This window comes from Vitis vinifera, chromosome 17 (assembly GCF_030704535.1).
Source record: "Vitis vinifera cultivar Pinot Noir 40024 chromosome 17, ASM3070453v1".
NCBI lineage: Eukaryota > Viridiplantae > Streptophyta > Magnoliopsida > Vitales > Vitaceae > Vitis > Vitis vinifera.
Window position 1 is genome coordinate 798,910 of NC_081821.1, and position 13,730 is coordinate 812,639.

At 34.5% G+C, this 13,730-nt stretch overlaps 2 protein-coding genes across 3 annotated transcripts; one reads left to right on the forward strand and one right to left on the reverse strand.

The window, feature by feature from the left end:
* Positions 1 to 2,195: 2,195 nt before the first annotated feature.
* Positions 2,196 to 3,669, forward strand: LOC100245808 (uncharacterized). Its single transcript, XM_002280713.4, has one exon. It carries the CDS (start codon positions 2,474 to 2,476, stop codon positions 3,416 to 3,418), a length of 945 nt encoding a protein of 314 aa, XP_002280749.1. The 5' UTR covers positions 2,196 to 2,473; the 3' UTR covers positions 3,419 to 3,669.
* Positions 3,670 to 6,434: 2,765 nt separating this feature from the next.
* LOC100249169 (long chain base biosynthesis protein 2a) lies at positions 6,435 to 12,492 on the reverse strand. 2 transcript variants are annotated; one of them, XR_788107.3, is made up of 13 exons: positions 12,148 to 12,471; positions 11,966 to 12,031; positions 11,418 to 11,506; positions 11,071 to 11,216; positions 10,859 to 10,983; positions 10,653 to 10,746; positions 10,389 to 10,552; positions 9,807 to 9,968; positions 8,601 to 8,727; positions 8,326 to 8,492; positions 8,050 to 8,157; positions 7,178 to 7,343; positions 6,435 to 6,795 (listed from the first exon to the last, which is right to left on the reverse strand). XR_788107.3 is itself a non-coding variant. In XM_002284373.4 (12 exons), the coding sequence occupies exons 1-12, from the start codon at positions 12,271 to 12,273 to the stop codon at positions 7,248 to 7,250; spliced, it is 1,470 nt and encodes a 489-aa protein (XP_002284409.1). In that variant the 5' UTR covers positions 12,274 to 12,492; the 3' UTR covers positions 6,907 to 7,247. The 2 variants fall into 2 exon arrangements, 1 of the variants encoding a protein (XP_002284409.1); XM_002284373.4 differs by lacking the exon at positions 6,435 to 6,795 and having other exon boundaries at positions 6,907 to 7,343; positions 12,148 to 12,492.
* Positions 12,493 to 13,730: the final 1,238 nt, after the last annotated feature.

The following is a 13,730-nucleotide window of genomic DNA, read 5'->3' on the forward strand; positions in this document are numbered from 1 at the left end:
CATGTAAGGCATTTTTTTTTAACTTATAAGGCCTTTTTTTCATCCCCTTTTATCACATATCTTTGAGGTTATTTAATATAAACCTCTTTTTCTTTATCCATTTGAAAAAATTTTCCAATTGTTTTGTATAGTAAGAGAGATAATCATATGAATAGTATCAAGTCTATCAACAAGTGCAAATATTTCAAAATAATCAATACATAGCTTTTGCTTGTAGCCTTTTACCATTAATCTTGTCTTGAAAGAGATCGACTTCTCTATTTAATGAAAATCTTACCTTTATCCCTAATCGGTACTAATGTGTCATTCCCAAATTTTACCTCTAAATTAAAAGTTTCATCCAATTCAGAAAACATATCTTTCCTACTACATAGATGATTATTGTAGCCTATATTAAAAAACCATGTAGTTTTGTTTTTATTCTTTCCAGCGTTACAAGCTAATGGCAATGTTTTTTAATTTTCACCTTTACCTTCTATAACATTAGCTTGTAAATTCCTCTCATTTTATCTCCTAGTCCTACATTCTAACTTGTAATGACCATTTTTTTTTTTTTTGTAGTTATAGCACTGGATATGAGATTTATTATTTCTTTGAGTTGAAGTATTACCTCTTCCTCTTTTTTGGCTTGATTTAGAATTTTCTTTCCTCCATTCTGCCAATTCTAACATTTCTTATTTGATTTAGAATTATTTTGAGACTCTTCTTTTTCTTTTCTAAGATTTACTTACCTTAATAGTGTTTCTTACATACCAATTTGGGACCTTTCACTTAAGGCCTTTCAACTCTTCAACTGCTCTTACCTCATACTTGAATAGCATGGTTAAGATTTGAAGAATTTCTTTTTAACTTGGAGGTGTGAAACATTTTCACCATTAGATTTCATTTGATTGACAAAAGCTAATGTTCGCGAAAAATAATCGAAATCTCTTTTTTCTTTTTCCATTTGAAGAAGCTTGCATTATCTTGTTAAAGTTTGTAATTGAACCTTCTGCACTTTCTCTACCATTTTGCAAATGTTCATTTATATTTAATTTTTTAAATATAAAATTATACGCAGTTAATTTCATTTAACTCCTTTAAGGTTTTGACTAAATATACTCGATCTTATTAATTTGAAATTTTATCAAAAACCTTTATTATTTTAAAGTATCTGTTAAATTACCAATTTTTCTAAAAGTTTAAACTTGTAAGATTTTAATTCAACATGCATATCATACTTAGATTCATATATAACAAAACAAATACAAGAAATACAAACTACAAAGAGAATGAATCAAATAAAACGAAACCTCTTGGTAAACCAAGTTTTGATACCATATTAAATTATCAATTTTTCTAAACAAATTATTTATACGAAGAATATAGTTTGTATATTTTTTATGTGAGATTTTCTTAGCATCTATAAAAATAATATAATAGTTTTTTAAAGTTCAAAATAATAAAATAAATAGAGATAAAATTAAATATTAAAATTTTCTTTTCACCTTAAATATATTTTTATAGTAAAATATTATCATGTTTAATTGAATAAAACTTATTATATTAGTATATTTATATTATCATTTAATTTTAATAGTATATAAATTATATATTTAGGATGGGATATCATGATGGTTTAACCATCAGATCATGGAACCGTGAGGTAATAACTCATTTGAATGATGGTTCCAATTACGATAACATTGATTATGAATAGGTAGCAGGTGAGTTGAGGAAAACGATCTTATCTTAAACCAAAGGGAAGATTTGTCAAATATTTTTTCATTGACCATAATTATGACTCGCCATCACCATCGTTGAATGTTTTTTTTTTCCGACATCATCACAATCCCCAATCCCCAATCCCCAACCCCTGCTAGTTATCTTGCCACTTGTTGTCGTACGCTACACATCTTATCCACCCTCCTTATTTTCTTTTTGTTTTGAGCTTTTTGCTCGCTATTTACACTTTGTACACTATCTGCAACCTTTTTTTTTTTTTTAAGGTAATTAAACAACGTAAAGAATTAAAAAAATAAATAAAAATATTAATATTATAAAAATTTTATTAAATATGTAAAGATTTTTCATGTAGGATGAATATTTTTGTGATTAAAATTATTTATAATAAAATTATTTAAAAATGAAAGTTTTTAAACAGAAAAAATGCCAAAAATAGAGGCACTCATCATGGTTTCCCACATCATTGGAAGTTATGCCACGCTCTCCAGCAGCGCGTGGAGGGTGGCTACTCCTTCCCCTCTCCCTCCCACCACCGGGACACGTGGTCACCACCCAACTCTCACTAAACCCTCGATCCCCTTCTCTCTCTCTGTCCTCACTTCTTCACTTCACTCTCTCTTTCTCTCTCTAAAAATCAGGGCTTTTTTCGTTTCTTTTTCCTTCTGTAAACCCTAGAAATTTTGAGTCCCTTTTTTTTTTTTTCCATTTTTAATCCAAACCCTAGAGAGCGACTTTTTTGGCTGGTCCAATGGCGGAGTTGCAGCCACCGGAGGGTCAGATCAACGGCGGAGCGGCGGCGGGGGTTTCGTCGGAGAATATTGGGGGGAAGCGACAGAGGAGGCCAAGCGTCCGATTGGGGGATATCGGGGATCAGCCGTACGATTCGCATGTGAATCGGCGGAGCAACAAGCAGTGGAAGCTTCCAATGGAGAGCGATGCCAAGTACAGGAAGGAGTCTGGGAATATAGGTAAGGCCTCAAAGACTCGGCCTTTGATGAATTTGAGCACTGGTGGGGGTGAGTTCAGCGAAGCCCTAGAGGGTGAGGATAAGGAGGGCAACTTGGATTCTGTTGCGATTGGGAGTTGGAAAGTGAAGGATTCGAAGAAGCGAGGCCCCGCGACGAAGCGGGTGAGATCGAATTGGGTCTCCAAGGTGGACGAAGGAGGTGGCGGGGGTGGCGGAGGCGGAGGCGGCGAAGGGGATGAGAAGTTCAGCGGAGGCGAAGACGTGGATGATGGGTTTAGGGATTTCGAAAACGAGGATTCTGATAGCCCATTGAAGGAGCAAAGCCCAATTCATTCTCTGGAGAACATGGCAGTTGACCATGGGAATGACAGGGAGGTCCTGTTTCATGGGCAGAGGAGGCCCATGCGGACTAGGGTTTCAGAGGGCAGGGACCATGAGGGGGTAGAATTAGAGGGCCCATCCGATACAGATGCCAGAAACTGGAATGCAGATAGGAATGGGAATAGTGGGAGGGGGCGGTGTCAGTCCAGAGAAGATGGGGTTAGAGACTGGCTGAATGAATTGGGGTTAGGGCGGTATGCGCCGGTGTTTGAGATCCATGAGGTGGATGAGCAGGTATTGCCAATGTTGACATTGGAAGATCTCAAGGACATGGGAATAAATGCGGTTGGGTCGAGACGTAAAATGTACTGTGCAATTCAGAAGCTAAACAAGGGGTTTTCATGAGTTTTCTTTATCAGTCAGTGAATGTAATGACCAGAAAAACTCAGCCATGGAAATCAAAAGGGGTTTGAGCTTTTGGTATATTTTCTCTCAATCTAATCTAGTAGTCTTGGAATGGAATTGCTCTTTTTCCTAATGTTTTTGTTTTTGTCACATATACATTTCGGTCCACTACTGCAATTTGCTGAAGTAGTTCTAGAAATTTTTTATTGTCAGACTACAATGAGGAAATACCAAGAGAATCCGTTGAGATATAGATGTTGTCATTGCATGGTCTTCATTTAAATTCATGTTATTATTTAGCTATTGCTGATCCTGCCATTTGTTGTTCCAAGTTGTTGATGAATCTCCAGCAAACTGTGTACTTGATTTCGGTTGCTTCACTTAATGTGTTTGGTAAAGTTTGTATTATAATTTTAACGACATTAATGGGGTAGACAGCTTGCTTATTCTGAACTTCATATCTGTCTTTTTACGGAATGGTTCATGATTAGTTTATGGGGTGTTACCTCACTTTGTTAGATCAGTTGTTGCTGCATCTTGGTACCTGCATTAGCAGTTCATTCTTTGTGTCTGTTCTTAGTTGAGGAGGTTCTAAGTCCCAGCTCTGAGACATTTTTTCTGGACCATCTTTCCCAGTTGATGAGGCCTGTTGAGATGGAGGGGGGCCATTCTTTGTCTTTACCGATATGGTCCGAGGCACTCTTTACTTGTGAATATAGTGGAGCTCAGTTGATCAGTACCGATGGAAAGTAGAAGGAGCTCCATTAGGTGTAACTTTTAGCTCAATTTCTCACTTACCCTTGTGTTTCTATATGCCACTGATCTTTCAAGGGTGCTAAGATACTTCGGATTAATGTAATCTGGATTACAGATCAACTTTGAGAAGAGGCCAACACGTTTACAATATCACTTAGGGTTAGAATTTGTATTTTGTGTATGTGATTTTGGTTATAGGAAGATGTAAGAAGAGGTTGAACACTAGGAAGATATTAGCTATCTAGTTGTGGAGAGATTTAACAATATGCTACTGATTAATGGCTAAATGACAAAGATGGTGATCTCAGAGTTAACAGAACATACATTGTCTTTTTCATAGCTGAACAATGAAGAAGGTAAGATCCACGAGCTGTTCTGATGAGGCCTAAACACATTGTCTTTTACATAGCTGAACGATGAAGAAGGTAAGATCCACGAGCTGTTGCGATGAGGCCCAAACACATTGTCTTTTGCATAGCTGAACGATGAAGAAGGTAAGATCCACGAGCTGTTGCGATGAGGCCAAAACAAGTATCCTAGGGTGGGGTAGTAGGTTAGTTCATCACTCACCCCCACCCCGACCCCCATTCCAAAGCCACTGAATTGATCCTGGTTGTGTTATGGTAGGCTTGTGTTCTTCCAATGAACATGGTTATCTATTCATCATCCAAATTGGGACACTCAGAGAGTGTTTGTTTTTTTAGTTTTTGGTTGAAAACAATTTGCTTTCAGACTTTAGATTTTTTAGTTTTTGGTTGAAAATAATTTGCTTTCAGACTTTAGATTGTTTGTTTTTTTTTACTTTTTTATAACTTATTATAAACTTTTTGTTAAGTAGAAAAAGTTAATTTTTCTTTACTTTTTAAATGTTTAATATAAATAAAATATTATAAAAATAAATAATATAATATTTAATATTATTAAGTATTAAAATTCTATTTAGAGTTAAGTAAAAAAATAAATATCACCTTATATTCTAGTTATTTTTTTAGGAAGATGCCAATTCAATTATTTACATATCCTCCCAAATCAAAGAGTCATATTCTACTCGCTTTGAATGCTGTTTATGTGACCTATTTGAGATTGCTTTAGAAATGATTGAGAGTAGCTCAACTTGTTCCATCCGAAAAGGAAATCTTGGTACAGGAGGGTACCAGAACCGTGGGTGACTCGTGTGTGTACTTTTAATTGAAACATTTGCATAATGGGATTCGATTAAGATGGAGACAGCCCACATTTTTAGGAAGCAAAATCATAATCTTACGGTTCCACACCGTCCAACCCAATATCCTCCTAATCATCAATTCCATCTTCCCTTCTTCCTTCTGATCGTCAATTTTTTTTTCTTTCCCATTTGTTTTTTCTTCCTCCTCACTTTAATTAAATTCAGAGAGAGAAAGAGAAGCAGATGCCATGGTCATGGGCCTGGGTAAGAAGAAATTGAAGCAGGAAGGCGTCAAGAGAAAAGCGGAGGATGGGATTAGAATTGTTGTTTTGAAGTAAAGAAGATGAGGGCAATGTTATAATTTCACATGCTCATTTTGGTTTCTAAAGTATGTTTGGTTTTTGAGAAAATACGAGAAAAGAAAATAGAAGGAAAATAAATAAATAGTTTTAAAGTAAATAAATGATATTTTTTTTGTTATTTTAAATTTATTCCATTTGTTTTAACTCTTTTATTTAATAATTAAATAATTGAAATAATTTTTTTAATATACTTATGGAAGTTATTGAAAATATGTGAAATTTAAATCATTAAATGAAAGTAAAAACTTAGGTGGCGTTTGTTTTTTTACTTAATTCTAAATAGAACTTTAATACTTAATAGTATTAAATATTAGGTTGTTTGTTTTTATAGTATTTTATTTTTATTAAGTATTAAAAAGTAAAAAAAATCATTGTGTTATTTTTTCTATTTAGAAAAAGCCACATATTCTGGTTTTTTCTATTTAGTAAAAAGTTTATAATAAGTCATGAAAAAGTAAAAAAACAAACAACCTAAATTCTAAAACTAAATGGTTTTCAGCAAAAAGCCAAAAAAACAAACACCACCTAATAGAAAATTAAAAAAAATGAAATCAAATTATAATGAGATGTCACTGCAAAATCTGGCATCTCTGAATCATCATGAGATGTCGCTGCAGTCAGCCTGCAGCCACTGTTTTCGCTCCTCTCCCATTCAATCCACCATTTTTTTTATTTTTTTTTTGCTTGAATTCAAGCCCGTTTCACCACTTGTTTCAACTTTTACTGCCAGCTGTTGCTAAAACCTCAGAAAATATGCATCAGTTGTATTTATTATTATTATTCGATATTTATTACTGTGGCGCCTGTACAATCTTAAAGAAGCAGGTTTGAACCTTTCCCCACCAACCCACCGGGCACCAACCCACTTTGTGGCTTCCTATTACAGAAACCCACTTCCATCTCTATCTATTACTACTGACTAGAAAAATCTAAGCCACTCTTCACTATAATGAATCAATGAAGCCAATTATAGAGTGGCTTTTGTGTAAATAGGAGAAAGGTTTTCTTCTTTCTTTTTACCTAGCTTCTTGGACGTTGCTTGCGGTACTCTTTTGGCCTCTTCTAAGCTTTTTCTAATACAATCTCTTATTTACCTATAAAAAAAAAAGAAAATTTCAAAATCTTCACTATCATGAATCAATGAAGCCAATTTATTTTCTCCTAGAAGTTGCATCCTGGAGAAATTTCAAAAGAAACCCCTAATATAAAATTATCAAAAAACAGATTACATAATCATATTGAAGGAATTATAGCAGCAATTTTACATACAAAGATCAAAATCTCATGGTAAAACACATAGCTTCCAGACCTAGAAAAGACACTGCAAAGGTTCACCTTTGAAGGGTAATGATATTAACAAGGAGGAACTCTCAAAACCCATATGAATAGATAACAAAGACAGATAGTCCCCGATCTTTTCTGTCTTCGTTTTTAAAAAAAGAATGACAAACATCAAAGCTGATAATGATATTTTACCAGTAGTTAGATCAAAGCTAGATCTCCTTTCGGAGGCTAAACAGTTGCACCCCACTGTTTTCTTAATCTTTCACTCCAGTTTCACTCTGCCTTCCTCCAGCTGTTGCTTCCTGGGCTCAGCAGGGAAATACTTTATGGCCACTAGGTCACCAACTCGGCTGATAACCTGACAAAAACCAGAAGGTCCAATAAGAAAATTGGTTACAACCACACTACCAAAATTCTGTGTCAATGGAGTATTTTTGTGTGTACACATTATTATTAAATAGTGAAGCAGAACTAAGAACACAGCATATAGCAGCATCGTATGATTCTGAATTTTCCATCCATGACATTGTTTTTGTTTACTCGTACCACTCAACCAGATTCCTTTTGAACAGAATTTGGGCATAAGTCTTGGGTGTTCAGTTATAATATGTTCCATGACTGTCCATATGCTACATGAAATCTATCATTATTTGGAAAAATAAAAAATAAACAATTTGGTGAAATGAAATATTTTGACTTTAATGGTGATAATCACAATAATGTAAAAAAATCACGGATTCCAAATAGGTCCAATAAAGTGCATCATCTAAAAACAAGTTTATTTTGATTCATAGTATTTCCAATGAATATATTTGTTTTTCTGGGAATTTGCTTGCAGTCTTCAAAGAGGATTACAGTTCCCAAAGGAATTGCAATGTCATGCTCCTGAGGTGTCACAGAGGTAGTAGTGCATTGGTTCGCATATGATCTCAATAGGTTGGTCAGTTAGAGGAAGTGCGTGTTATCATCAGTGTAGGGGACTAGGGCCAGAGAACGGGGGCAAAATATATTAATGGAGGAAACACAAGAAATATAAATTCCAAATAGGCAGATAAAACAACAACCTCTAAGCCTTTAATCAGGTCTTCCCTGGTATGAGAAGCAGAAATGCAGATCCGTGCCCTGGCCAAAAGAAGTGGAGTAGCTGGAAAAGCAACTGTCACAACAGCAACCTGGAACAGCATAACTTGTCAATACTAGCCACACAAGTGAACTTGAACTGGAGATTAATGAGCAGTGCTATACAAATGAATGACTTGGAATCTCTGTATTGCAGCTACTTTAATCAAGAATGAAAAGACATGAATGGTGAATGTATAGAAATTAAAGATAAAGCTTACATTCTGTTTGAGACACTCCCGCGAAAAGGCAGGAATTTTGGCTGGATTGTAAAGCATTATTGGCATTACAGGAGAATCATTATCTCCAAGAACCTCAAAGCCCATCTTCTGCAGTTCTGATCTGAAAAAGTTACTGTTCTCACGTATTCGTGCCAATTTCTGAGCCCCTAATATTTAAACAAAAGCAGATCAAACAATAAGCAAATAAGCTCAAGATCTAGGTTTGCAGAGCTGCATGAGCCACCATAAATGGTGAAATATAGAAGAGGGTGAACCTCTACTAGAGCCATCTTCTCCAAGAATAACCTTGATGGAAGATATAATCTGTTGTGCAGCTGGTGGTGATATTGAGGTTGCATATAGATGAGCAGGACAAGTGTACTTTAGATATTGAATCAGCTCCTGAAATAGCAAGAACATTTTAATCACTTAAGATGAACAACCAGGATTAATAACTCGTTCCAATAGTTGAATTCTCCTATTAGTGTCACAGAAATAGAATAAAAAGAAGATAAGAGATGCAGTGCAGTTGTCGCTTCATATGTGCATGAAACGGCACCATAACCATCTGTATACATGTTGGCTATCCAAAGAAATAAAACCACAACATCTATATAAAGATGAAGGAACTGAAGTACACAGAATGATGCCTGCCACTTCAAGAGATGAAACCGAGCTACACAGGTAACCTTGATGCTTATAGTATGAAAAGATGTATGTTAATGACAGATCTAAGATCAATCATTGTCAACAAATTCCAGCCTCACACCAACTTTGTGCATCAACTCATCAATTTCAACCAATACACCAACATTAGGTAGGGTGCTTTAGAATTGTGAAAAATGCACAAATCATTTCACTTGGCCACCAAAGGAACATTCAGTCCATCACCCTGGTTATTGTATTTAGGTAAAGTAGCCCTGTAAAACCTCAACCAGTCGCCTTCCCAAACCAACGCAACCTGGTTTAAATTTAAAACCTGGAACCAGAGCTAAGCACAAGCAATGAACAAGTCAAGTATTACAGCTTCCTACAACAGACTCAATATTAGAAAATGCCCACAATTCACCTCGTTGAACAACGAGTTTAAAGCACATTCATCCGGAATACTAACTGAGATCCGTAATAAGCCCCTGAAGCCTGGCTTAGGTGGCAACAAATTGGGGTGAGGATGGTGAGGTTCTAGGCTTGACACCATATATCGCTCCACATAATTTTTTTTTTTAAAAAAAGAAGTTACCCACAAAAGAATAGCTCAGATCTGTAATATGGTTTCTCAGTTTAGGGAACCTTAAAAACAAGTAAACAATGATGTTACATGGGGGTTCTCTATTAACTAACTTATTGCTTTGTTTTAGTTCAAATTGAAGCCAAAGAGAAATATGAGTTGATGATGACAAATATGCCCCATGATGTCCGAATTCACATTCATTATTTAACAAATTCAATGGTAGAACCAAGAAAACATACAACAAACAAACCTTGGATCCAGCAATATAACCACCACATGATCCAAAAGATTTTGTGAAAGTTCCCATCATAATATCCACATCAGCGGTATCCACACCTAAGAGCTCACAGACACCTCTTCCTGTTTTCCCAACTGCTCCAATACTGTGTGCCTCATCCAAGTAAACATATGCCTACACCAAATAGAAAGATAGAAAAATGACAAACAAAAATATTTATGAAAAATGAAAATAGAGGCCCTAAGTTAAGATGCATCAAAGAGAAAACAGAGCTAAGAAACAAAGAACAAGATGAATCATCGAAAGCTTTTGTCCACCATAATTATACATGAAAGTTTAGAAGAAGCATCTGCCCACACTCAAGACACACACAAATAAAACACCTTATAAGTCATGCTAGCATATCTGTAGCATGCACCACTGGATTGCAAGTTCTTTTGAGTAGAAGAGCAGACCTTGAAAACCAAAAGAAGGAGAAGAAAAATAATTTATCTAAAGCTTCACTTATGCAGCATATCAAGCCTTTTCATTTGGGATTGCTTCTAATGTTTAAAACACGAGAAAGCAAAAGATACCATCTAACAGATCCCCAACCTTATATTTCTTGCAGATTGCAACAATCTCTGGGAGTTTGCAGAGTTCCCCTTCCATGCTATATATTCCTTCCACAACAACAATTATCTTCTTCCATGGTCTATGTGTCCGGGGTTGTCCCTCAGCAATTTGTTCTCTCAAAACTTTCTCCAAGTGAGATGGTACTATAAGAAAGATGACATAGAACCATATCCATAAGAACACTCAAATGTATGTTTCATAGGGTAAATTTACTCCAAAAAAACAAATGCAATATCAACATACTATTGTGTTGGAAAACTCGAACGGTAGCTCCTGATCCTCGAGCACCATTGACAATGGAGTTGTGGTTCAAAGAATCACTAATTATCAACCCCCCCTGTGAATCATCACAATGAAAGAAGAATTTCACATTGAATAAAGAATTCAATGCCCATGCATTACATAAGCCTTGTACAATATAGACAATATCAATTTAAATAACTGAATACCTTCCCAATCAGGACCGGAAGGATAGCAGAGTTTGTCACATAGCCCATGCCAAAGACTATTGCAGCAGGCTTTCCAACAAAGTTTGCAACACATTCCTCCACTTCTTTATGCAATGTTGTGGTGCCTGATCATATATTTTTTAGTTAATAGATACCCATGTTCATGAAAACGGACTACCTTGAGGAAAAAGGGGGCGAAGAAAAAAACATACCTCCATCAACACGGGTGCTACAGGTACCTGGGGAAAACCTCTTCAAAGACTCGATTACACGTGGTGTGCAGAATTCATCTGATGCGGCAAATCCAAGGTAATTGTATGACCCCAAGTTAAGACACTTACTTATCTTTGTGGTTCGTCTGCATGAGATTGAACCAAATCAATTGATCCACCAAATATTTCAGGTTGAGTCAAAATCCAAGAGACTCCCAACAAGCAACCATACAAAAACTTTATTAACTCCTCCATGCAGCATACTAAGCCCTTTATTACACAATGACAATGCCAGAGACTAAGGTTAAAACCAAACCACAGTAATTGAAAAGCATCTATACACTCACTTTAGTGTCTTGTTATTGTCATTGGAGAACCTTTCAACTACATCAAACCAAGCATCTGGAGCACTCGATATTGGCCGGCCAAAACAGTCCTGGATATTCATCAACATATGGAATATTAGTTACAAATTTGAGCTGCTGAATCATGCATCCGATCAATCAAAACATCAATTTAGCAGTCAAACACGAAAAACACTAAAACATATTTAGGATCTTTAGCTACCATCCCAGAAAAAACAAAACCAAATGCAAAAATCCCAAAAAAGTTAGATTTGGAGTAAAAAGTTCATAGTCAAATCCAAAAATTTGCTTTTGTAACCAAACAAAATTGCCTTTTCCTCGCACAAAAACTTTTCTTCCTTTGCCATATTTGCAAAATGTTGTATTCCACCAAACCAACTGACACAAAACACGACTCCCTTCCACTTTCCCGCAAATTTCCACCAAAAACTCAGGAATCCAACAAAATTTCATGTTTCGTTAATTTCCTCCCAATTTTCTCCGTAATCATCGAAAAAAAGCGAACATCAAAATTCCTTGCAATCAAACACCTGAATACGAAGATACAGCCTGCGAATGTAGAAATCCTCAAGCCCTAAGCAGATCGGCGCGTAACCCTAAAAAACCGCAACAACATCAGCAACAATAACAACAATAATCTCAGAAAATTAAATTACCAAAAGATTAACAAAATAAAAAACCAAAAAATACAAAATAAAAATAAGAAATGGACCTGAAGATTGCTGGCTTTCCACCAATCAAAGATCTTTCTGAAAAAGTCTCGAAACTGACCGAAGGCGAAGAGCAATCCATAGCTGAAGAGAGTGGTCAAGGCGGTCAAATATGGAATGGTAATCATTTCGATCAATCACTTCATTCAAAGCTCCAGATCTGTAATCCAGAAATTATTCACGAACGCAATTGGAGAATTTTCATGAGAGAGGGAAGAGAGAAGGGAGAGAAAGAGGCCACTATATGTGGGCCCCCAGTTTGGAAAATCAAAAAGCCCACAGTTTAATCAGTTTCGGGCCTTTGTGCCGACTGCTGTTCGGCACACTGTATTCTTGAATCTTGATTGAGTCCAATTTAAAGATTTAGCATTATCCGCAAATAAGAATTTTTAGAATTAAAATATAAAAGACAATTTTTCAATAAAAGTAATATTTATTAATTCATAACTCAAAAATTTTCAAAATTTTTTCCATATTTTTAATTATTTCTTATAATACTCTATAAATAAAACACTTGAAAATACCGTAACTTTATTTATAAAAATAATTTACTTTTAAAAAACTTAAAAATAATTGAAAATAATTTATTTTTATAAATAAATTTACGGAAATTTTAAGTGTTTTTTTTATAGAGTTTTAAGTGATATAATTAAAAATATAAAAAGTATTTTGAAAACTTTTATACGTACATGAGTGTGTTATAAATTACGAGGACAAGAGGATATAACTATTTTACCTATTTGAATTATTAAAACTATTGAAACAGTTTTTAAAAACTATTTTTAAAAATTATTTTTTGACAATTATTTTGAAAAATATTGTCCAACAAACCCATATTTATTATATTTTTTTATAAAATAAATCAAATGAATAAAATTATTATTTTAATTTGATTTTCCATAAAAAGAAAAAAAATATAGAAAGCATAAAATTGTATATACTGATAGAAACTGGTAAGCAAATAATTAATTCTTATCAGTGACACATCAAATAGTTTTCAACTAAGAATATTTACGCATATACTTAATTTTATGATAGTGCTTTACAATAATATTTTTTTTTCACGTCTTCTAGAATTGTTTCAAAATGACTCAGAAAATAGCTTCCCTCTTATCATCATTTTAACATTAAAAATCCGATTGATAGTTATTTTAAGAAACCCGCTTTTAATATTTCTAATACTTAAAAAATTTTATCAGTCTAACACTAAAAACAGCTTTTAAAATAACTTCCAAATGCGGTTAAACATTATTCTTTTATAAGACATATATTATTATTTTAAAATAACCAATAAATATAATATTACAGTTACTTATTTTATAACTTTTTGAAATTATCTTTACAACATTTCTAGGAACTGTAATGATTTCCACCTTTCCTAGATTTCCGTCCTTTTCCAAATTTCTCTTCAATATTTCTAATATTTTCGAAAAAATCAGACCATCCATCTTTTGATCCTTCAGTACAAAAGTAAAAAACCATAAAATAAAATAAAAAAACAAGGTGCTTCAGTTCAGTCCCCTTGATGCACACAGTTCAGCATAATAGCAATAAGAAAAATGGAATTCCACTACATTAGAGCCGA